Source organism: Epinephelus lanceolatus, chromosome 4, assembly GCF_041903045.1.
Source record: "Epinephelus lanceolatus isolate andai-2023 chromosome 4, ASM4190304v1, whole genome shotgun sequence".
Lineage (NCBI taxonomy): Eukaryota > Metazoa > Chordata > Actinopteri > Perciformes > Serranidae > Epinephelus > Epinephelus lanceolatus.
In genome coordinates, this window is record NC_135737.1 from 41,805,300 (window position 1) to 41,831,190 (window position 25,891).

The following is a 25,891-nucleotide window of genomic DNA, read 5'->3' on the forward strand; positions in this document are numbered from 1 at the left end:
CCAGAAAGAAAAAAAAAAACAAATCAACCACTTCTGAATTTATTGTAATTAGCTGAGAGGGAGATGTGAACCCACTGCAGACCACCTGTAATTTCATAAATTTAATGACAGGTTAAAGGACAAACAAAGGTTGAAACACATTTTTCAGAGTTAAAAAAAATCAAGTCAAACATTACCTGAGAGGGTTACTTATCTGGTGGACGTCACTTTGTTTAAGCCAGCGCTGGCTGTGACCCTAAAGCACTCTGATAACGTGTTTCAGTTTTATGAGTCAATGATTGATTCATTAATGAAGTTTTGAGAGCACACATGACCCCAAAGCTGCACGACCTGATGTGCTGTATGTCTTTAAAGTTCAGGGACTTTTTGGACTGAAAGCATGGCAGTGAGAAGGTGACATTTTTATCTGGTTTACGTGCAACACTGTCAGACTTTGTTTCAGTTTTTAAGCTGAACTAAAGCAACAAACACATAATAATAATAATAATGTATCTTTTGTGAGTGGGTACAAAACTATGTGTGTGTGTGTGTGTGTGTGTGTGTGTGTGTGAACATAATCTCTCTTGTCTTATTGTGTCTTTCAGTATTTGAAAGCACACCTTTTATTGAAGAAATGTATAATTAATAACAAATCTATATATGCATATTTGACAACTTGTGTTTTTCTTGATGCAGAAATCACCCGTCATTTAAATCTATTAAATAAAAAAAAAAATGCACAATACAAAATACACACACAGACACACACATGCAGATCAAAAATAAAGTTTGCTTGGACTGTACATAAATCATTACAGACTGTTCTAATTATGAATAAGTGTATGTCATCATTTATTTTACACTATACACACTAATAAATCGGTTTTATTCTAAATAAATTAGTGATCAAGTGCACATTTCTGTGAGTGTCTCTCTTTATAAGTGGAGTATTTGACATCTTAGCACGGCTCTTATCGTCCAGACAGAATTTTAAAGTTATCAGCCAATTCAGGAACACACTGTAATGACAAGTGAGGAATGTGTGTAGGCTACACAGAGCTGAGCCATGAAGGAGATAGACAAAAGAGGCTGTGGGACTCTGATATGAACATACAATATGTATACATGAGCATTATCTCCAAGTGTTCTCACTGAAGGTAAAAGTTAGACACTTTACTGGTGAGGTTTCAGGATATGTGGTTTCATAGTGCCACCTGGTGATGACATTTCAATTAATTTTTAAAAAGATTTTTTTTATTGCTATATTATACTATTACTGCATTGTAAAGTGACACAGCACCACAGGATTCTCACACAAACATTAACATATTTTAACAAATTCATTGCCTAAGTATGGTCAAATATCATAAAAGGATTTTAAGTTATTTTCTATTGTTAATTAATATTTAGTATCTATTTTTGGTCTTGGCTTGACTGTCTACTTGTTTCGTCTATTAGTCCACACTGCTGATGAAATGGTGACTTATTAACAGCAGAAAACAAAAAGAAATTCATTAAACTTCGACGCCATGCATAGACACGTCAACAGACTTCATATCCCATCACCACTTGCATCTTGAACTGCAGGGTCAAAGGTGAGGTCGCCTCTATGACGCACTAACAAACATGGCGGCGCTCGGAACAGCACGGTGCTTATTTCGGACCTACTCTCGGGTTAAAAATGTTCCAAAGAGCAAACAAATATTATTTAAATGTAGCGTCAGGACGCTTTGTAGCGGAACACAAGATACCGGTATGTTTTAACGCAATAAATATTATTGTAGATGTATTATTTTCGTAACTATAACACTGACCTTGTAGCATGTTTCGCTAGCGTCCATACTTTCAGTGCGGGTGTCAAACTCCGTTAACAAATCGGTCGATTTAATATTGCCTCAACTTTTTGTACAAATAGGGACCCTGTAGAAGAATTTTCAATATCTTGTACAAATAATTAAAGTATTTTTATAAATTCGGCATTACGGTAGTTGATGAAATGTCACCAGGATTGTTACAAAATCCAATATTAGCATACTTGTTAAGCGCTAGCTGCCTACAGACATAGCATAACTTTACAATTGACAGCTAAGGAAGACGGCAAAAACGGAGCTTAGTATTAATTACAAGAGGTGTTGCTTGGTGAAGAAATTGCATAGAGGAGGGGAGTTGCATGCATTTTCAAAGGTTTTAGGACACACCAGATGTTGCAACACAAAATATCGAAATACTTGGAAGGAAACATTTATTGGGTCTCCTGTATAAAGCTAACTCGTCAGCTATTTAGCCACTGAGTGCATGGATTCAGTAAGCTAAATGATTAACATACTCTGCCTTTTTCTCCAGCCCTCTCAGACAATGCAAAGCCCCAGTTCACGGATCCAGCTGTGCAGGACATCCTCACCAGGATAACCGGCCTGGACCTGCAGAAAGTGTTCCGACCCATTAAACAGGAGCTGAAGCCGCCCACATATAAACTCATGACTGATAAGCAACTGGAGCAGGTGCTGTTTAAATAACTCATAATCACCCCCTCTCAGTCATGCACAGACACAGCACAGTAACACCTGTTTTATCCAATCTCTTGTGTGTGTTTCCAGGCAATAGAGATGGCCACAGAGCAGGCTAAGAAGCTGTTGCAGATGCCCCCCGTCCTGTCGGAGAGGAAGCCCATCAATGATGTGCTGGCTAATGACCAGATCTTAGATGGCATGGACACAGCCAAATATGTCTTCACAGACATCACCTACAACATACCACACAGGGTAGGCACATGACTTTTTGTTTTGTGTGCATATGTGTAACCGGGGTTGGATGATTTCTTGATGCATGTGACAGTATAATTATTTCACACAATTTATATGTTAACAGGTCACTATTGGGTTTTTTTTCATGCACAATTCCATTCCACAGTTTTTTTTTATATTTGACATAATAAACATCCATATTTTTAAATTTAGTTTGATGAAACTCAATTTTGTACGTAGTTAATCGATCCGGGACTACAGTATTGCTCAAAAGTATCCATATATAGAATGTATTTGCTTTGTTTTTCCTCCAGGAGAGGTTCATTGTCGTACGGGAGCCCAATGGGACCCTGAGGAAAGCGACATGGGAGGAGAGGGACCGGCTCATTCAGATCTACTTCCCCAAGGAGGGACGCAAACTCACAACGCCTCTCATGTTCAAAGAGGAGAACCTCAAGGTACGAAATATTGAGTCTGATGATCATTAGAGGCTATTTCCTTTCCTGCCTGCTACCTCCTACAGTTGTGCTCTGCAGATCTGACATGACTCTTTCCTGTGGTGACAAACAACATGCCTTAAACCCAGAGAACTTGTAGTTCTAATACTGATTCCTGTATTGGGGGGTAAACAATGTAATTACATCATCTACATCACTAAATCAGTGTTACATTTTCTCCCTCCAGCTCTCTCTTTCCCCCTTTTACACTTTCACCTCCTCCCTTACTCTGGCTGACACATCTCATTTGACCTGTGAGGTTAATGTACACCTGTTTAGGTTTGTACACATGTATTTTGTTTTCATAATGCACTATTTGATGGATGTTTTTATGACAGGAAAAGGCTAGAAAATTAAGATACAGTGCCCTCCAAAAGTATTGGAACAGTGAGGCTGCTTTTCCTTTATTTTTGTTGTAGACTGAAAATATTTGGGTTTGACATCAAAAGATGAATATGGGACAAGAGATCAACATTTCAGCTTTCATTTCCAGGTATTTACATCTGGATCTGATACACAACTTAGAAGATAGCACCTTTTGTTTGAACCCACCCATTTTTCATGAGAGCAAAAGTATTGGAACATGTGACTGACAGGTGTGTTTTGTTGCCCAGGTGTCTCCCAATTACATTGATTATTCAAACAATAAATAGCACTGAATGTCTGAGCTCAGTTTCAGATTGGGTATGATAGGTTTTGCCTGTGCAGACTGCATTTAGAGGTGGAACCAACATGAAAACCAGAGAGCTGTCTATGGGTGAAAAAGAAGCAATTGTGAATCTGAGAGAAGATGGACAATCAATCAGCGCCATTGCACAAACATTGCCCATAGCCAGTACACCCATTTGGAATGTCCTGAAGAAGAAAGAAACCACTGGTGTACTAAGCAACAGACGTCGAACAGGTAGACCAAGGAAAATATCAGCAGTTGATGACAGAAACATTGTGAGAGCTGTCAAGAAAGACCCTAAAACAACTGTTAGTGACATCAGCAACAACCTCCAGAGGGCAGGAGTGAAGGTATCACAATCTACTGTTCGCAGAAGACTTCATGAACAAAAGTACAGAGGCTACACCAGATGATGCAAACCACTCATTAGCAAGAAGAATAGGAAGGCTAGGCTGGAATTTGCCAAAAGGTACAGAGATGAGCCTCAAAAATTCTGGGAAAAAGTTTTATGGACTGATGAGACAAAGATTAACTTTTTCCAAAGTGATGGAAAGGCGAAAGTTTGGAGAAAGAAAGGATCTGCTCATGATCCCAAACATACAAGCTCATCTGTGAAACACGGTGGAGGTAATGTCATGGCTTGGGCCGGGCTCTTTCATCTTCATTGATGATGTAACACATGATGGCAGCAGCAAAATGAACTCAGAAGTCTACAGAAACATTTTGTCTGCTAATTTAAAGAAAGATGCAACCAAACTGATTGGGAGATCCTTCATCATGCAGCAAGATAACGACCCAAAACACACTGCCAAAACAACAAAGGAGTTCATCAGAGGCAAGAAGTGGAAGGTTTTAGACTGGCCAAGTCAGTCTCCAGACTTAAACCCAATAGAGCATGCATTTTACCTGCTGAAGAGGAGACTGAAGGGAGTAACCCCCCAAAACAAACAACAACTGAAAGAGACTGCGGTGAAAGCCTGGAAAAGCATCACAAAAGAAGAATGCAAAGGTTTGGTGATGTCAATGGGTCACAGGCTTGATGCAGTTATTGAAAGCAAAGAATTTGCAACTAAATATTAAGTCTCATTCACTTTAATCTGTTTTAAGTTTATATGTTCCAATACTTTTGCTCACCTAAAAATTTTGTGTTCCATTACAAATAATGCTATCTTCTAAGTTGTGTATCAGATCCAGATGTAAATACCTGGAAATAAAAGCTGAAATGTTGATCTCTTGTCTCATATTCATCTTTTGATGTCAAACCCAAATGTTTTCAGTCTACAACAAAAGTAAACGAATTGGACTCACTGTTCCAATACTTTTGGAGGGCACTGTATAGTGCACTGACAGAGGTCATTCAAACTCTTGCCTGTGGAGTCTTGCGTGCTGGAACGTAGGCAACTGGAAGATTGAAGCTTGAAGACGTGCCACGTCTCATCCAAGAGGCTTCAGTTCAGTTGCCTACAATTAGCACTTACGTTTACCATGACCTATATGACTGAGAATCTTCAACATGCCTTTAGTGTGCCACTGCCAAATAAACAAAGAAGAAGAAAAAAAATGTTTTCTAACGATTTAATAACTCTAGATTTGCTGTTATACTACAGTTTTTAATTTACTTTACAAGCCTCTTTTGACTTGTAGTAGTGTTCATCACAACATTATGACGGCTTCATTATCTTTCAGTATCCCTCAAAGTTATGACAGTAGACAGCCAGCATGTACAGTACCAGACACCTGAAACTGATGCAGCTAAATGGAATTTAGCCATTGTAAATGCTCTTAGTAACAGCAGAGCTTTTAATAATTTGACGTATCAAAATGTTGTCTGTGAAAACAACAGTTTTTTGTAGCTATCAGCAGCTGCTGCATTTCCTTTGTGCAATGCCTTGTGGGAAATCAACAACATACTTGTTTTTGTGGGCGACATTGAGTGTGATTACATGGACATGAATAACCCATTTGTAAGGCTTGTCCCAGTTATGGTCATATTCAGCATATGGTGTTAACATGAGCACAGAGAAATTGGGTTATTTGTTTACCCATATACATCCAGGTTTCTTACGTACTCCAGAAAGCATATTCAGGTTTCTCATTAACAAATATATAAAAGGGCTACTTCAAAAATAACCTTAAACAGATTAATCATGTCCATGTCAACACACACTCACAGTCTGTGCTTGTAGTACTGAATTCTTTGACATCACAGTCGTCGGGTTCAGTGTGTATCATCATTACACTCTGTTACATCATATCTTTTTATCATATTTACTAACACTGCTGTCTGAGTCGAGTTGAGGCTGCACTGGCATCGCAGACAATGATCAAACATCTAGTTGAGATGTATACACACTATTCTGGTTTCTAGTACTCTAGTAAGAGCTAATACATGTTCCTGAAACCAGGATTTGATGTTTGTATGCACAAAGACGCACAGAATACCCAGAATGTGTCACGGTAATCACTGTAACACATGCAAACACTCTCAGTGATAAAGCTGTAACTGTCTCCTCTGTCATGGAGTAAGTGGAGATGCCATGTGAGGTCTGCGCACCAGTACAGTCCAGAGAAGAGGTCCAATCAGGCAAAATAAGTGAAAACACCTGTGAGTGTGCCCAGTGATTGTCCAGAGCTTTAATTTTTTTGGCCCATTTCTACGTCTCTCTTTCAGTTGGTGTTTTCCCAGGACCGCCATGAGGATGTGTTGGACCTGTGTCTGGTCCAATTTGAACCAGACTCCTCAGACTACATCAGGGTAAGGTGACATTGATTTTCCTGTTTTTTTGACCTGATCACCAACTGCGCTCAAATCTGTAGACTGTATATAGTGCGTTAAACCATGACATTTGCACAGTCAGTGCTGTATTTTCTTTGGGTCACTTGATACAGAGTGTGAAATGGAACAAGAGTGTGGATTGGAAGTTTATGAATTTGATGTGAGGAGCATTGTGCAGAGTGTCGACAACATCCATTGGATTTACGATCATATGCTTTGTGTCTAGGTACACACAGCCACTTATGAAGACCTGGAGAAGCATAGCAAATATGACCTGCTGCGCTCCACTAGACATTTCGGAGGCATGGTGTGGTACCTGCTCAACGCTCGAAGGATAGACGGGCTTATAGTGGACATGCTGAAGAGAGAGCTGTGAGTTTGTTTGTGTGTGTGATGAATGCACGAATGGTTAAAACAGGTATAAGACTGTTTCTGTATTTGAGGCTCGAAGCTGGAAACTCTTTGTCGATGCTCGTCACACTGGCTACAGTACCTGCTTGCAGAGATCTGTGACCTAAGCCCCCAAGTGTGTATGTGTGTGTTTACAGGTTCCAGGATGCGATTAGCCTCGTGTCTCTGTTCCACATGGTCCACCCCCACAGCGAGTCGGCCCAGGAAGCTGCCAGCCAGCAGGCCACCGGTGTTGACCTCCTTCAGGTGAGAATAACTCAACCTTGACTGGAAATATCTGCTGACTCGTAGCTCAATTTTACACTTCTATTCCCTTTGCTGGGTGTATATTATATATTGCCATTTGATCCAGAAATCGTCCAGGTCATATAAATTGTGCCCCTCGAGTATTAGAGTAAATCAGGAGTCAGTGCAGCTCTGGAGAGGTCAAGTCAAGGCCGTCTCATCTTAGGTTTCCTGTGTGAGAGGGTCTGCGTTTGTCTCCAGCGTGGGAACAGTGGGGCCAAGCTTAGAGCACATCAGGTCTTATTAGCGCTCACAGCCCCTCAGCCTTGAAGCAATGGGGAGGGACATTGAGAATGACAGCCATTTAATGTGAAAGGTTAGCGGCAGGAGACACGTGTGTGTGTGTGTGTGTGTGCTGCAGTCACTATCACACAAGGCCTCTCGTTTAGTCATGCTTGATCACGGAGCACTGACTTAGCTTCGTTTTATTATTCTGCCACTAAATAAATTGATACTGCTCCAGCCTCAAAGTAATTGGGGTGCCCTTTTTCTTCTCAGTCTTGCTGACCTCTGACCCTTTGTCCTTGCAGATCTATGCACAGAAGGAGTCCCAGAGGTCAGGCTACATCGAGCTGGCCCTGCAGGCGTACAAACAGATGGATGCTGAGAGCTCTGCTGCTTGACCGGCCCACTCCTAGATAGAAATATACAAATTTGTCCACAGTGAGGAATGGTACCCATAACCAGAGGAAAGGACTGAAAATGACATTGAATATGTAAAATACATCTCTCTGTTCTTCACTGTTTGGGTCGTTCTTGACTGAAAGGAAAGCTATTCGCTCCACAGCCATGACCAGAAGAATTAGCTTTGAAACTTATTGTAAGATGCACGAATTTAGTCACTTATTCAGAGAGAAGCTGTAGTAAAATTCTCTGTCTATATGTGTTTGTCATCGGACCTTTGAGTCAAACCTGATATGTTAAGTCAAATGATGTACATAAAAAATAAAGATCTTTGTACTTGTGTGACGTGTTGTTGGCGTATCATAACATGACACCTGGATAACATACAAGGCTTTATTGACTGAAGCTTATTTAATTCACTTTTCAAGTGTGGAAACACAGTACATCCAACCTTTTTAAGAAAAGGGGAAAACAGTCTTTAAAAAATAACACACCTAAGGCACTTGTAACAGATGAAGATTTCATATGAGTCAGTTGATTCAAGCTTTGAGAGGTAAAGATGCACCAAACTATTATGACATCAGCAAAAAAGAGGTAATGGAGACACTGGATATCACCAAATGGGAGATTTGTCCAAATTGTGGGCTTGTTTTTGAATACATACTATTTATAAAAATCATGGTACCCAGAAGACACGAGGCAGCCAAGTTCCAGATAGAAACTCAAAAAATACTGCTCTTATTTAACTCCAGCAGGAATGTTAGAGAAAAATGGTTAAATTTCACTTCAAGAATAAAAGCTGTATTCAAACTTGAAGAATTCCTCACTGGCTTGGAGAACACCCTGATCAACAGTGGTGTTACTGTGTGGGATATGAGGAGGAAGAACAGAGAGATTCTTCATCACTTTCCATGCTGGGGCACACTGCAGTCAGCTAAAGCACCAAGAGATGAGAAACATTCTACCCCTAAAATATGGATTGTAAACTGATGATACTAAATTAGAGATGTGAAGGAAGTCTTACACGAGCTGTCATGGTGGTGGCAGTATTGTTTAAGCAGCAAATGTGGTTTAAAATGAGGTCACAAACAACAGGCTGAGGTGGATTTTTTAACTGACCATAATCTATCCCATATTTCCAAACACACCCGACTATATCGTGTCCTTTTTTCTCCTTTGACACATTTATGTACCTTTAAATCTACCCTTAATTACTTTCACTACAGAGTGCCACTGCACGGGTTTGGTCTCACAGGTTGGGTTTAAGTACAGCCTGGACATGTCACATCTGCAGCTTAATTTGAGGTTAAACCTGCCCTCTTGGAAGTGTACTTTTGAACAATTTAGGCCCACAGTACCACAAATTTACAAAAACCAGATAAGGTACATCTTATTATACTACTTCAGTTCACAACCAAGTAAGCAAATGCTTGTAAATTAAGCTTAAAGACATTTTAGTCTGCTGGAAAACAGCCCTTTGTATTCTTTGGTCACTGAAAAGTTTGGTTCATGGTTGATTCCTCTTCCTATTCACTCAACAGTTCATCATCCAGGTTGACATCTGTGGTGTCGATATCTTCCAGGTCAAAATTGTCCAGATCCAGATCATCCAGGATCTAAACGTGTGGGAAACAAAAGGTGCTGCGTTAAAAGACACAAGAAATTCCTGAATACACATATTTATTGTTTATTTTGTTCCACAATCATGCCAAACTTAGTAAATTAAAAACGAACGTTTACCTCATCATTAAGCTCTGCCTCGAGACTCTCTGCAGCAAGTTTCTCAGCTCCCTCAGAACCTGCCACCTCCTCCTTCGCTATGTTCCCCTCTGTGGGAGCTGCTACTGGGGATAAAACCTCTGGCTCAGCCTGTAGTGGCACAGCAGGCTCCAGCTTGTCCTCAGGCTTTACTGGGAGTGTTGCAGTTTGTTCCTCTTGTTCGGGTTCTTGTGCCGAGACTGGTGTCAATGCTGGCATTGTATTTTCGAGTGGGTCCAGCAGTGGATCAAGGGCAAAATCTGGAAAGGTTGGGGGGTGGACAGGCTCATTTGGCAACAGACTGGCTGTGTTTTCAAAGGAGATGAGCTCCTCTACTGCGACTGGTTGTGCTGCTGCTTCTGTAACAAGTTCCTCTGAGACATGAGTCTCCTTTACTGCTGTTTCTACGATGACTGGTGCTTCTGGTTCTTCATTAACAGGCACTTCGCCAGTTGCTATAGACTCTGTTACATCAGTATCAACTAACAGACCAGTGCTAACTGGGGCATCTGTTGCTGTGGTTTCTGTTGTCACTGGCGTTTCTTCTGTAGCCACGATGGTTTCTGATGTTGTCTCCATGAGATATGTTTCAGATACACAGGCAGCAGGCACAGCATCAGCAGCTGGAGAAATTTCCTGAACATCTGCCTCAACTGATGATGTGACATCTTCCATGAGGTTGGACTGTACCACCTCTGGCTCTTCGGGGGCGATCTCTGTGGTGGACTCTACAATGTCTTCCTCTACAGAGACTGATGCCTCCTCTGATTTAGCGATGACGTCCTCCTCAGAAGAAACAGATTCTGCTTGCTCTGGTTCAACATGCTCCTCTACTACTGTGACAGGCACAGGCAGAGGGGATGCTGCTTTTGGGATGGATTCTTCTGCTGCTGCTGAGACAGGATCAATAATCTCCTGTTTTAATGGAATGGGTTCCTCCACTGCTGCTGTTTCTGCAGCTACAGCCTCTGTCATTGCTGCTACCATGACGGTTTCAGTTATGCTGCTCACCACTGCCTGTATTTAAAACAAGCAGAATCACAATTTAGTTTTAAAGGATAAGTTCTATATAATTCATGAGTTTATATTCCCATAATACTCACATGCCCACATGTACATTAAAACAGTCCAGATCCTTTACTATTTTTTCTCTTCCTTGCAGAGCTATTTATCAATGTAGATTGTTTTGGTGTGAGCTCATGAATGTTGGAGATATCGGCCATAGAGATGTCTACCTTCTCTCAAATATAAAAGAACTAGATGGCACTTGCTTTGTGGTGCTCACGGCGCCAAAAATACATTTGGAAAAACTCAACAGCAATGTCTCTTTACAGAAATCATGACCCCTTACTCAAGATAATCCACAGACCTTGTTGTGAGCAGTTTAATGTAGGAAGTATTTTCTTTCTATAGACCTACACCTGCCAACTGTATCACCACACCGAAGAAAGCATGCATCTAGTGCCAGCTCACCTAGCACCACTGAGCTAGCTAACATTCAGCTGAGGAGGACGCCATTAATGTTTACGTCTGCGACAAGCACAAGCCTCTCTTTCGTCCATGAGTAGATGCACACTTCCTTCTGCACAGTGATAAGGTTGGCGGGTGTAGTTTAGTAGAAAGAAAATAGTTCCTACATGAAACTACTCACAAGAAGGTCTGTGGATTATCTTGAGTAACCAGGTCATGATTTCTGGAAAGAGACATCGCTGTTGAGTTTTTCAAATGTATTTTTTTGGCGCTTTGAGCACCACAAGCCGAGTGCCATCTAGTTCCATTATATTTGAGAGCAGGCAGACAACTCTACGGCCGATATCTCCAACACTCTGCAACTCACATCAAAACAATCTAGACTGCTAAACAGCACTACAGGTAAGAGGAAAAATACGTCTTTTTGATTTGGAGGTGAACTGCCCCTTTAAAATGCTCCTTTACAACACACTAACAATCTGGGTTAAAAATGGACCCAGTGCGAGTCAAGATGGCACCCAAGCCATACTGGGTTGACTTTACCCTGTACCAATGAGTTGTTCTGCCACAGTGTTAAGTGTTAATATCTTACCATCAACATGACCCTATGTCTTGGGTGGTTTTCTACCAGGTTACTAGGACAAGGTGCTTCAATTTCGTGTCTGTGCAATATGGACCCACGCTAGGTCAATTTGAAACTCAGCAATTTTTACTCTTACATTCAAAATCTTACTAACAGAAGTGTTTTTAGAAATATATACTTTAAGTATCAAAAGTAAAAATACCTTTGCAGCAGAAAAATGGCCGTGGTCTCATATTATAATGTATTAAATTAGATTTGTAATATTGGTGCATCAGTATGTCATGATGTATTGATGCATTTTACTGTTGCAGATGCTCAAGGTGGAGCTTGTTTTAATTGCTGAAGCCTCAGTTTCTCCTCCACATAGTATGTCCTTGGTGAGTTGTTGCTGAGTGATATTAATGCAAAGAGGGAATTTTGTAATAAAAAGAACTTTGCTAGATTCCCACTTGATATGTCTGACTCAGACTGCTGAAGCCCCATATTAGCTTTGGCTGAACTGAATTTTATTTCTTCATGGAATGAAGACTGTTGGTTTTGTCCCTACATTTGAACTATGCAAAGTGTGGATCTCTTCTACGTCAGTATGGACTGTAGTAACAATAACCATGAACAGTTATTGTTTTATTGTAGATATGAGCATGTGAGTATTACGCCACAGTAAGACAAGCTTGAAAAAAATGTGAACCCTTCCTTTCTGAGTCTTTTTTCCAGCCAAAGACAGAAAAAAAACATCCAATATCTCCCTCAATAGATCCTCACCTCCGGCTCAGTGATCTCTCCCTTGGGCACAAAACCTGCAATTTCCTCCAGAACATTACGGTCCTCATTTGGCTGAAGCAAAGAGAGACAGGAAAAATGAAAACTCAAACACGATGCTTGGAGTATGCACAGTTAATTCAGACGACGAATTAGAAGAACATCATTTGAGAGAAGATATTCAAACTCAACAACGGACTATAAAACTGAATAAATTAGCTTATGCAGCAGTGAACCTTTTGTGCAACATTTATAAAATATAAAACGACTCCTTGATCTATTACAGCTTTAAGTATAGCTCCTCTGACTTCCACTGACCATGATAAGTGGGTACTCTGCAGCAGGCCTGACCCTGACATGAGTCTCCTTCAGGTACTCTTCAGCCAGCACGGCTTGCTGGAGGCCAGGGAACAGGTTGCTGTACTGGGTGGGGTCAGCCAGAGCATCTGCTGCCTTCTGGTTCACCTTGGACAGACTCTCCTTCCAAAGCTTCACCACCCTGGAGGAAGGGGAGTGTATGCAGCTCATCAGTGATGCATCATGTAAACATAAACACGGATATAGACATTTCTGTTATCAAAAACTGTTAGGAATAGCATCATTTTTCCCATAAATCTTGGTTTCTGGAAACTTGTTGTCCTCTGGGAAACAAAAACACGTATTAATTCAGAATAAGGGGCAAACTGGTGTATGCAAAGGTTCTGCAGGACACATATGGATATAAGATTAATGTATGCACACAGAAACAGCCAGTGCACTGGAGTTCAACACCCAGGCATATGCTGTGCACTCAACAGAAACAACTTTACCTCGACACATGGCTGGGCAGATATGTTCTTGCCAGAAACGCAGCCTCTGGCAACCGATCTGTTTCAATAAGAAGGTCCAGACATTTGTCCAATCTGGGCAAACACAGAGAAGTGGTGATGTGCAAAAATAAATAAACTAATTCAGAAAAATATAACAAGATTATTGAAACCTGGATTTGAGCATAGCTCCTTCCTCACCTTCCCTGCAGGAAGTAGGTGAGAAAGGCCACGTTGGTCTTTCCATCTCTCTCTGCCCCCTCGGCCAGCTTCCCCACCATGTTGGCGTTGCCCGAGGCAGTGGCCAACAGCAATAATCCCCCGTAATCCTGAGCCTGGTGCAGACACTCCTGAGCCAAGCTGAACTGGCACTTTGTCGTCGCGAGCTCCGCCAACTGCTTCCATTTCTGCTCTGACTGTAGCGCCCACATGCCAAGGTGCCAAAGAGACAGGAGAGAGGATTAACACAGGAGGAAAAGCATGATCCTCAACAACAATGCGCTGTCAAGTATGGGAGCTCAGGGCTGTGACTATACATTATCCTGTGTATTACAAAGCTACTGATGAAAGAAAATCATTGAAAAATGTTTTGGCAGCTCAGTGGTGCAGCGGTTAGCACTGTCACCTCACAGCAAGAGGGCTCAGGGTTCACACCCACTGGCTGGCTCGGGCCCTTCTGTGTGGACTTGCATGTTCTCTCTGTAGTTTTTCACCAGCTTTTCTGGCTTCTTCCCATAGTCCAAAGACATGCAGGTTAATTGGTGACTCTAAATCGCTCGTAGGTGTGAATGTGAGTGTGAATGGTTGTCTGTCTGTATGTGCCAGCCCTGTGATAGTCTGGCAACCTCTCTAGGGTGTACCCTGCCTTTGGACAATGTGAGCTGGGATAGGCTCCAGTGACACTGAATAGAATAAGCGGTTACAAATAATGGATGAATGGATTAAAAAGTCTTTTGAATTATTCTATCATAAGATAAACTAACGTTAGGATCCTCCAACCAGACTGTGAGCAACCTTTTTTTTACCTAGCTTGGTCCACATCTTGTTCCACAGTGAAATATATCTACGTCTGTTGAATGGATTGCCATTAAATATATCGCCATTGTTCCCAGAGAATTAATCCTACTGTCTTGTTAAACGGGACTTTTCCACTTTTGCCTACATGAGGTTGAAGTTTAGTGCTAACATTCATTATCACCTCAGGATGAATTGTAACATCATTGCCCCTCTGACTTTTCATCTGCCTTTCAGTTTGTTCACTGATTTAAGACCAAACAGCTACAAAGCTAATGACATTCTCATCAGCTTTAGCTTTAGTCTGTGTTTAATGCTAATTAGCAAATATTAGCATTCTTGTACACTTAACTAAGACCATGAACATTGTTAAGATAATAACTGCTTAACAACAGCATGAATGCAATTGTTATTGTGAGAATGTTAGCATGCAGAGGTTAGCATTTAGCTCAGAGCACCAATACAGCCTCATAGAGCTGCTAGCACGGCTGTAGACTCTTGTGCCATGCCTCAAACCTGATACATATTCTTTCTCAGCAGGTTTTCAGCATGTTCACACAAGGAAAGAGACAAAATAAAGAATACTCAAAGCAGACAGTATGCATACCGCTGAGTTTTGAGTGTGCTGTTCACACACATTATTCTTCCACAGTGCAATTCACATATGAAATGGATGCACTCCTCACAGCTCAGAAAAAATGTGGGTGGTGGTGAAAAAGTTAAAAAAAGAGAGAAAAACCTCAACAAAACATTCTGACATCTCTTTGTGAAGTTTAATGGCAGTAGTTTTCCATAGTTGCAGTTTGACTGACAACCGACTGTCACACTGTGGAGGTGGGTCTGATTCAAAGTCAGCTGCAGGGGAGAGGTGAAGGGGGATGACTCATGAGAGTAGTACCAGGTGAGTTGATTGACACAGCTGCTGCTGGTTTGTTCTTATTACATCTCCCTTTTTGATGCAGTAGTGTGCTGGCCCTCGAAGGACTGCGGCCCAGACCAAGGAGACCAAGGAGAAGGTAAGTGCCTGAGTTTTTGGTTTAAGACTGAATGCACTGAGACATGTGCTGGAAGAGCCGATCTGATTTTGTTATTGTGTGCTTAGCAGAAGTAAATAAAAGTATTGCATATAGAGGGAGTGTTTATTCTGTGTGTCTGTGCTGGGGAACTCACAGCAAGACAGCTACACACACATGGATATTTTTGTATACAAACTGCTTAGACGATTAGTATGTAGTGCATGCTGTATAGAGTCAGTATGCAGTATGGATTTAGGACACTGCTATGGTCTTGTTTTTGTGTGTATGTGTTCTCTGACCTCTGCCTCTGAAGCCAATTGGTAGGCTATCTTGAGCTCTCCCAGCTGCAGGGCCAGTTCAAACTTGTGTTCCGGGTCAGTGGACACAGCCAGAGCCTGCTGTCTGAAGCCCTACACAACACAAGAAAACACAACGAAGAGTTATAAATATTTCACTCCATGTTTTCTGCTCTGTCGTCTGTTTTTATGTAAGGCACTTTGGCCGACAGTGCAAGATTAGATATGCGAAACTATGTGAAAGTAAAGTGGTAAAAGACACTGCGTGAGAAGCAAAACCATTCCCATGATAAATATATTTTAAAAGAAACACACAAGAATTCTGCTCAGAGGATTTTCCTCCATCTGGCTGCCTGATGTTCGGGAAATTATGCATTCCATAGTCAAATCCTGAATTTATAGTCAGCTCAGGCGGAAAGGAAAGGCACAGAGCTGCACAAAAGTTGGAGGACAAACCTGTTTCTCCAAAAAGTGGGCTACCCTGGTCCTCTGCTCCTTGGGGATTGTTGGCAGAACCTTGTCAGCCGTGCTGAAGTCCCTCCTCATGACAGCTGTCTGGTACTCCAGCACTGACAGCAGCAGGGCGTAGCTGATGACGTTCAGCTCCTTGTCTCCGAGGTAGAGACGATCGTCCTTGGGGATGTAGCCCAGCAGATACATGGTCCTAAAACCAGAAAGGCATTGCTTTGAGAATTTTTCATGGTATTTTTAATTTACGGGATAGAAATGGATGGAAAGAGAACAGTGGACGCCATGAGACATCAAGTGGATTCAAAACTGTGCAGCAGATTTTCCCAGCATGCCTTGTGGATGGCCAAGTTCAGAGATGAATAAACATAAATGGGTACATCTTTCTAAAAATACATGCATACACATAGTATACCTGTCCAGATGAGCAATGGTGATGATCTCTCCTCCAACATAGTAGTTCAGTCTGTTAAGAGAGCTGGTGTAGATGAAGCAGTCTCCCACCCAAACTCCTGTCTTCACCACCTCAGGGACCTCACCCAGCACCTGGGCACCAGGAAGAAACAAGACAGACACCATTGGAAACTCCCATTAACATTTCTCAAAACCTAAAAGAGAAACCACAACTCCTCAATAGACGTTTCAAATGACACCAAAGATTGGCAAAAGTTTTTAAAAATGAAAATGTAGTAGGTGATAAAATTTCTCTGCTTTTCATCACGTGCTTCTGGAGATTATATCCTGCAAATAATATCCTTGCACATTAGTTCAGGAAATTCTCTACTACGTGTCTCTGACCTCGAAGGCGCCCTCTATCCCATCCTCCGTTATCTCCTCCTTGGACTCCTGAGCTGATGCCACTCTCTCCGGTAGGTAGCGCAGCACGAAGAAAGACTCATCTGTGCTGATACACACAAGCTCCCCACCATCGGACCAGAAGATCTAAAGACACAAAGACAAGATATTATAAGAGGGCAACAGACAGACTGCTGAAGACGTGAGAGCCATAGCAGCAACACTCACATGTTTAGGCTGGATCTCGATGCGGCGAATCAGTTCAGCAGTCTCCCAGTCGTAAAAGGCCAGGCCGCTGTTTGACCTCACTCCGAGTAAGAAGCCACCAAAGATACCTGTGGGACAGCAGGATACCAAAGATGAGACATACTTGCATATACACATTGTACTATCCACACAAGGAAAAAACAACAGAACTCACCTTCAGCCCCAAAATCAGGTTTAAAAGCCTTCTTCTCTTTGAAGTTCTTAAATAATTTGACCATACTGTTGCCTTCTCTAGTGGCATACCTGTGGAAATAACATAAACACTTAGTTATAATGTCACTGACCTCATCAGAGGGGGAAGTTAATCACTCTTGTTACAAAACATTTTGGGACAGTTAGATGAGATCCAAGACCGCGCTTTGGTCTGTTCACTAAATACGAAGCTAAAGCCAAGAAATAGCATACAGATAGAGACTGGTATCAACCTTCTCATCTAACTCGCAGCAAGAAAGCAATGTTGACTTACTGTGATGAGTCATGGGCCCAGACAAACTCCTGAGCTGAGCCGAAGCTCTTGTTCCTCAGGGCCATGGCGGTGTAGATGATATACTCCCCATCTCCACACACCACTACAAATCTGCACACACACAAAACGCATACATATCAGGATATAAAATAGGGAGGACACATACTATTCTCACCCCCCAAAGAATCAGGTTAACACGTGTTCTGGACATTAACACTGTGATCAGACACAAACAGTTCAGTCCAGAAACTTCAATGTGCTCTTACTCCAAGTGATATAAAAACTAGAAGCATGTCTCAACAGCACAAATCAGGACATATATTAAAAAATGAAAACAGATAATATACATTATGTGTAGGATGATTCAAGACCCCTAAGCTATGCATTGAGGCCTCATTCCACATTAAGGACCTGCTTGCTGTACATTATCCCGCTTATTACACGCCTACATACTAAAGAAATCAATAATTTGACACATTTAAAAATAATTCATTGCGTTCTCTAAGCATCTGTGATCAGAACCTTAGCAATCAGAACTGAGAATTCAATAAATCCCTGCCATAAAAATATATAACCTCTTATTACCACTGTTTCCACCCACAGCCCACCACTCTCACCTCCCATTGGGGCTGTGCTGGATGGTCTGGGGGAAGATCTCGCAGCTGCCCATGTCTTTGACACCCAGTGGCAGCCTCTCTCCATCTCTGATCTCAGTCTCTCCCATGGCCTTCAGGTTTGCCTGCTGCACTTCGGAGTGGCGAGCCCACATGACCTTCCCGCTGGAGTCCATGGACATGGCTGGCTCCTCCCGTCCCAGCTGAGACAGACAGGGTGAGGGAACAGGAAGATGAGGTGCCAGATTTGTGGTGACAACGAGGGGCACCATTTTAATACCGCAGGTCAACAAACATTCCTTCAGCATACACAATCTGCTATGTAATATTATCAAACTGAGGCAGTGTTATGTAACTGCTCATAGCTGCTACTGAGGATAGAGAGGTCGTATCCTCCATTTTTGGGTGTTAATAACCTGTGGAGTTGTTTACAGTTTAAAAATTAAGCATTAATGTTCCATTTTCTGTTTACAAGAGATTATTAACATTATTTCATGAGTCTGTGGTTCCTGGCTGCTGTCCTCAGGGCCCCACTGACAAAAGAGCGGCTTCCAAGGGCCCATCGATTGGGCCTTAATCAAAAGTCAAATGCAGCTGGAGAATGAAATTGGGAAAAAATGGTAATATCTAAATAATGACTTTTCTTAAAAACTGCATTATATTGTTTTCTTAATGTTCTGAGATGAGCTGCTCACATCAGCCTGCTCCTACTTTGTATATTCAGTCATTTATGTGAGGAATTAAGGAATTAAAGAACCGTACAGCACTTAAAATCAAGTATATTGAAAATTTAAAACTTAGTCATACTGCTTTGTATACCTTGATGATGATGGTGCCTTCATCATAGCCCAGAGCCACACTGTTGGAGCCAGGCTGGCCACAAATACACCACACTCTCTCCATGCCATAGTTGAGCGTGTTTTCTAGTCGGTAGGTGTTGGAGTGCCACACTCGCACAGTGCCTATGGAAACAACAAAGAGGTCAAAGCGAAATAAAATGCCGTTCTGATTTTAAGCTTTAAAAATGTTTCATTGAAATACAAAACCCACCATCCTCGGAACCGGTGAGGATGATTGGCAGCTCCGGATGGAAACAGACGCAGGTCACGTTCTGGTTGTGACCCTCCAGGGTCTGAACACAGGTTTTGTTCTGGTAGATAAAGACAAAAGCATATGCACTCATCAAATAATACCACTGGCAATAGTATGTTTTTTTAAAATCTGAACTGCTCATGTGTGTTTGTTACCAATATGTAACACTGAATATTAACACACAGAATAATATGCACATGCCACCTGCTACACTGGAGTGTATGGAAGTTTTATTCAAAATATTAAATGCATGCTTGATAAAGTTATGCCACTTTAAATGAGCTTCACACAACACATAGCGGCAACTAATTATTTGCTATATGAAGATATAGTGGAGTAACGGCGTCCTGAGCAGAGAGTGAAATCAAGCTACTTCTGTGTGTGCTGTGATCAGAGCTTCTCTGTTCTTTATTGTGGTAGACAGTCCAGCAATGTGTGCATGTTTGTGCATGTGAGTCCCCTGTGTGTGTTCCACAGCCGCTCTGCACTGCACTCATTCAGTCAGGGACAAAATTTCAAAAGTTTTCCATGACTTATCAAGGACCCATAATAGAACTGGAAATCATTTTGGAAAAGCATGCACCTAATTGTGTCTGCTGAACTTGCTGGCCTGGTCATGGTACTTTTTTTAGACACACACATGCAGGAGAGTCTCACTGCCCATAACAAACGCCGCCAAACTATGTCACATACACATGACGTCTTAAAGTGGACAACTTGGCTGGTATACATTATTAAATAGGAGAACCGTTCAAGTTTTCCATTTTTATCAAGCCTCTAATAGGTTGTTTGAGTTAATTTGCCTTACTTGACATTGTACCTCCTTCCATGTTACTATTGCGCATCTCTACGATGCTGAAACAATATATCATGCAGCTCTAGGATAACGCATATTAAAGCTACGTTATGTCAATGGCTAGCTTACAGAAAATAAATTTGCCGTTATGTTACATTACATGGAAGGTTATGCCCGGAAGATCTCTGTAACAATGAATTTAATTACAAACCACAAAATTCCATGAGTTTCCCAAAACTTTCAATTATGTTTACAAATTCCATGACTTTTCCAGGTTTTCCATGACCTTGGGAACCCTGTTCAGTGGTTACAAGTGACATCTGTACGTTGTTGTCATGAAAACATGGCTCCCATCTTCCAGTTTACCCCCAGTTAACACTCTTAGCTTTGTTAGCACTGTTGCCGTTGTCAGCACTGTTCGCACTGTTAGCACCACTAGCTGCTAGCTGCTGGCCCAGCCACCCCAATGTTGAGAACCGTATGCAGACCTCTGAATCACAGTTATGCTATAAATATTGTAGAGCTCCTAAATACAATAGAACTCCTTTAGGAAACTAGATATTTAGTTCTCTGAATAATAATGGATGAACCCTAGACAAACATTTTGAAATTTGAAAACATATACGTAGCATTGTAGAACTGCATCCCTGTTATTGCTTTCCCTACAGATACAACTACACCTACTACTTCTGCTGCACTTACTTATTCTCTATATGGGATGAGAACCATGTGAGGCTCGCTGGAAGATATGTATATTGTTCTACAACTATGGCTTTTGGTGAGGCATTTTTTAATAATGTCTTCCACTGTGAGAATGTATTTGCTGATAGTAAAGAGTAATTTGCAAATGATATATGGACTAAACCAAAACTATGTACATTTAGGATGACATAATAAATAATAAGGAAATGCTAATGCGAATTACGTCGAATATAATTGATCTAAAAAGCAAAGATTTTAATGTGCTGAGCTGAGATCTGGTATTTAACCACTTACTGCTGAAAGTGTCAGTCTGGAAGAAGATAAGTGGATTTGTTCTATCTGCTGTCTGAATGATACAGAAAAGTCCCGTTTCTTTTTTCTATCTTCCTTCTTACTGGGCAGCACATGCTTGGTAACATAAATGAATGGATGATTCACAAAGACTCAGCTGACTGCTCACATATGAAAGATTTAAATTGGACAGTTACTTGGAGAATGCCTGGGAGATGAGACAAAAAGCTTTAGGCTATAGCAGTTGTTTTGGTGTGCAGTTAATTTTGGGATTTTCCACATCAATATGTTATTTGAAAGCTTCAGGACCTACTTATGATGTTAATGATCTTTTTTCTGTATATGTATTACTGGAGGATGCATATTTTGTGAAATAGCAGTGTCTTGTACGGCAAAGAAATAAAAACTATTGATAAAATAATGATAAAATTACCATTATTACCTAAACCCTGTAAACTGTCGCAGAATACTGAGCAAAAGAACTCTCTAGTGTAAGTGGTACCTGATAATCCCAGATCTTGACCAGGCGGTCATCAGCCCCTGATATGAGGTAGGGCTTGTCTCCTCCACTGTAGTAATCAATACAGTTCACACCCTTCTCGTGGCCCTCCAGAGTGAAGTTGGGAGTCCTGGAGCCCAGCTGCCACACCTGCAAAAAGAGAGATAGTAAATATCAGTTAGGTGTAGGCAAATGAGGCCTTGATCAAGATGATTAAAGGCTTCTATCTCACAGAGGTGGTGTGGTTAGTGATGGTGTTTCCCAGAATTGAGACCACAGCTCCCATAAACCTTGTTACCTCTGGCTATGACGAATATGTTCCTCCTTTCTGTCACATTTACCTTCATTTAAACTGGAAGAACAGCACCCAGCGTCTGCTGTTTGTGCCCTAAAGCAAAGTTCTCTTGTGTGCTCTTCCAAGCATTTGCATGTGTCTCTGTATGTGTTTGTGTGTATACCTTAATAGTTCTATCTAAAGATGCACTGGCGAACTGGTTGTTGTCTTTTGGGTTGATGACAATCTGCATGACGTAGTGAGTGTGTCCCTCAAACACTTGACTGCACGTCCACTTTCTGTCCCAGTCCCACAGCTTGATCAACATGTCATCTGAAAACACACACAGATAAAACACCACCATGATAAGTGCTGAATGTGCTATACTTATTTACAGTTAGAAATACTGGACGTTTTATATAGTTCTTTCCTACCACTGCTGGTGAGCACGTAGGGCTGTGTAGGGTGGACAACGATACAGCGGATGTAGTCAGAGTGAGCCTCAAACATATGAACTCGCTCCAGCGTGTTGTAATTGAACACACGGATCTGCATGTCATCCTGGGGGCAGACAAAGAAACTGAGAAGCGCGTTTGGTCCTGAACAAAACACAAAAACACAGATTTGTCTCCTGCACAGAGGAGTGGCAGCAGAGCAGCACTGCACATGGGTAGAAAACTACTGGGTCATCAAATTAACCCATGACAAAGGATTATTTTGAGAAACAACAAAGGATCCACATGCAGAATAAGACAAGTTATATTATAGTAACTTGTCTTGGATGTAAGTGGTGGCCCGATTGTTTTATTACTCATGAGTACTGGGCAAAGTTAAGCCAGGATCGTGTGTGTGCTCCAACAACCCAAATTAGATCAATTTTGACCTGGTGATTTTTGTGTGTAACAATTAAGAAATGACACTATTTTTGTAAATGCATACCTTAAAAAACATTTCCCATTTAACTATGATGCTTTATAGGAGAAAAGCACGTGCATCCTAATTTAACACTTGATTTTTTTGTCAGTTAACATACTGAAAAGCAGTGGTGGACAGTTACAAAGCACATTTACATCAGTATAGTTTTTGAGACTTTTCAGTGTTGCTTGGAGGACGGGTACAGTGCCCTTGGAGTGGCAGGATTAGGGTCCGCGACTGGAGGGTGTGCTCCAATTACAGGGGTATCACACTGTTCAGACTCCCCAGGAAAGTTTATTCCAGGGTGCTGGAAAGAAGGCTACGACCAATTGTCGAACCTCCGTTTTAGGAGGAGCAATGCAGATTCCCTTCTAGTTGGAAACAATGGACCAGCCCTTTACCCTTGCAGGGCTACTGGAGGGTTTGTGGGAGTTTGCCCATCCATTAAACATGTGCTTTGTGGACTTGGAAAAGGCTTTCGAAGGTGTTCCAAGGGGAGTCTTGTGGGGGGTACTGCGCGAATATGGGATAACAGGTTCACTGCTACGAGCCAACCAGGTCCTTGTATAACCAAAGTGAGATCTGTGTCCGCATACTTGGCACAAAGTCAACACGTTCTCAATGGGTGTTGGCCTCCACCAGGGCTGTCCCTTGTCTTCGATTCTGTTTGTGATATTCATGGACAGGATCTCAAGGTGCCTGGGGGAGGAAGGTCCCCCCGGAGGTCCAGTTTGGGAACCTCAGAATTGCATTTCTGCTTTTTGCAGATGATGTGGTTCTGTTGGCTTCATCACACCATGACCTCCAACATGCACTGAGGTGGTTTGCAGATGAATGTGAAGCCGTTTGGGATGAGGGTCAGCACCTCCAAATCTGAGGCCATGGTTCTCTGCAGGAAAATGGTGCATTGCCCCTTTCAGGTTGGGGGAAAGTTACTGCCCCAAGCGAGGGAGTTCAAGTATCTCAGGGTCTTGTTCACATGTGAGGGTAGAATGGAGCGAGATGTATCGGCAGTTTGATGCGGATGCTGTGCTGGAGCGTTGTGGTGAGGAGAGAGCTGAGCCCGAAGGCTGGGGAGAGAGACGTCTAGAATGCTTTGCTTAGCCTGCAAGTACTCTACTTAAACTCAAGTACTAATTTTACTCATACACTTCTACTTGTATTGGAGTAACATTTGGCCAGGAGTATCTATACTTTGACTCAAGTGATTAAGATGTGTACTTTGTCACCCACTGCTGAAAGGACAGGTACTGATAGATTGCAACTTAAATATACATTAACTGAGTCACAGTACTTACTGCTCCAGCGATGACCCAGTGTTTCCTGGCTACAAACTTGGCCACTCTGACAGGCAGGTCACACAGCTCGAAGGTTTTCACCATCATCTACACACACACCGGAGTGATTAAACCAGATCAACATTATACATTATTTTTATCAGATAATCACAAGCTGCGATGGAGAAATATGAAGCGATTGTGTGTGTGCAGGAACGACTGCATCAGTGATCAAAGGCAGAACGCGTAATTGACTGATAGCGACCTGTGTCTCGTGGTTCCAGACCACCACAGTGCCGCTGTAGAGGCTTGCCACCATCCAGGGCTCAGTGGGGTGCAGATCAGTGCTCTTCACCCGGTCTGACCGAGCAGTCAGCTTCCGCTTGATGTCTAACCGCAGAGGCTATGATGGAAAGAACAAAGGATATTAATCAACAGCAGTTTAATCAGGTCACTAATCTGCTCCTCTCATCAAAGATGGATTAAAAAACACAAAATAATCAGCCTGTGTTTTAAATATCACAGTCCATATGGCATGTTTAGCACTGCAGACACTTTAAATTCAGTGACTTACATAAGTAAAGGTGGAAACAATGACAAAATGTTGCTTTCTACCCTGTTTGAGGTTTTGGAGAGAGTCATGGAGGGGGTGTGTCTGTTGATACTGCCCATTCCACATTTTATATGCATGCCTGCTCCATAATGACTGGATCCTTTCAAGTCTAATCATGTCAATGAAAATGAGTAGCCTTTTCATTTGTCTGCTTTTAATGGGATGAATGGACGCTGGAAATCTCACACAAATATAACAACTTTATAATACAACACAAGAGTAAAGAAGAATGTTGTTCTGTGCTGCATTTAACGTTGTTGATCATAAAATATTTGCAGTTTAGTGAGTTTGTTTTTGCTCACAGCTGCTCCATGTACCACGTATAGTGTATGTTTTGGACGGTGTTTCCATTTTTACTTTAAACGTTTATGGATAGTGATTGTACGCACATGGTGCCGCGTCCCACTGACAAACAACCATCAAACAGCAATCAACAACAAATAAAATTATAGTGAATGATTCTGTTGTTTTATTTCCGCCTACCATGTTTCCACGTCAGTGAGTCTCTGCGGTGCTGTCCAGTAAAGTGACCGGCTTCTCTGTTGCCCTCGTCGGGCTTCTGCTGTGGAACTCAGTGGAGAAAGTTTTGCAACCAAGCGAGCAGAAATAGAAACAGAATGACTTCCTGAAATTATTTTCACAATAAAGTAAGTGGTCTCTGAAAAATTAAACATTAAATGTAACCACAAGCCTGCGGAACAGTTTATAAAACCGAAACTTTTGATTTAATAGCCCAGATATGATCTTGTGTTTTTCACTAGTAATCGGCACAAAAAAAAAGAAATGAAAAATGAAATTAAAATAAAATAAAATTTAAATAAAACGAAACGAAACGACATGAAAAAAAAAAAAAAATAAAATAAAAATCTGGGGATTAATTATAACAATCAGATTTATTTGATAGCAACTTCCACAAGCTCCTTATGTACATAGTTCTGAGAATATATTTAATAGTTATATGTTTGTTTGGTTATATAAACACCAAATGGACAATAACATACATTGACTGCATTATGGTCAAACTGTTAATTTAAAAAAAAAAAGAAGAAAAAAAAGAATAGTATTTGTAATTGCAAGGCATTTTTCTTTTTAGATATTTAAAAGAAATATTTTTTGTTTGTAAATTGGCAGTAA

The 25,891-nt window shown here is 41.4% G+C and overlaps 2 protein-coding genes across 2 annotated transcripts; one reads left to right on the plus strand and one right to left on the minus strand.

The window, feature by feature from the left end:
• The first annotated feature begins 1,585 nt into the window (after window positions 1-1,585).
• On the plus strand, window positions 1,586-8,326 carry mrps22 (mitochondrial ribosomal protein S22). Its single transcript, XM_033631407.2, has 8 exons — window positions 1,586-1,732; window positions 2,323-2,480; window positions 2,577-2,741; window positions 3,038-3,181; window positions 6,562-6,645; window positions 6,893-7,038; window positions 7,215-7,323; window positions 7,893-8,326. Exons 1-8 carry the CDS (start codon window positions 1,606-1,608, stop codon window positions 7,983-7,985), a joined length of 1,026 nt encoding a protein of 341 aa, XP_033487298.2. The 5' UTR covers window positions 1,586-1,605; the 3' UTR covers window positions 7,986-8,326.
• A 39-nt stretch (window positions 8,327-8,365) lies between these two features.
• Window positions 8,366-25,365, minus strand: LOC117259737 (coatomer subunit beta'-like). The gene is made up of 22 exons (XM_033631406.2): window positions 25,241-25,365; window positions 24,410-24,547; window positions 24,166-24,252; window positions 22,387-22,513; window positions 22,137-22,285; window positions 21,682-21,828; window positions 19,349-19,448; window positions 19,118-19,260; window positions 18,302-18,501; window positions 17,685-17,795; window positions 17,373-17,461; window positions 17,180-17,286; window positions 16,955-17,098; window positions 16,572-16,702; window positions 16,145-16,352; window positions 15,692-15,802; window positions 13,564-13,778; window positions 13,366-13,458; window positions 12,875-13,055; window positions 12,560-12,631; window positions 9,727-10,761; window positions 8,366-9,602 (listed from the first exon to the last, which is right to left on the minus strand). The coding sequence occupies exons 1-22, from the start codon at window positions 25,241-25,243 to the stop codon at window positions 9,513-9,515; spliced, it is 3,681 nt and encodes a 1,226-aa protein (XP_033487297.1). The 5' UTR covers window positions 25,244-25,365; the 3' UTR covers window positions 8,366-9,512.
• Between the last annotated feature and the right edge of the window lie 526 nt (window positions 25,366-25,891).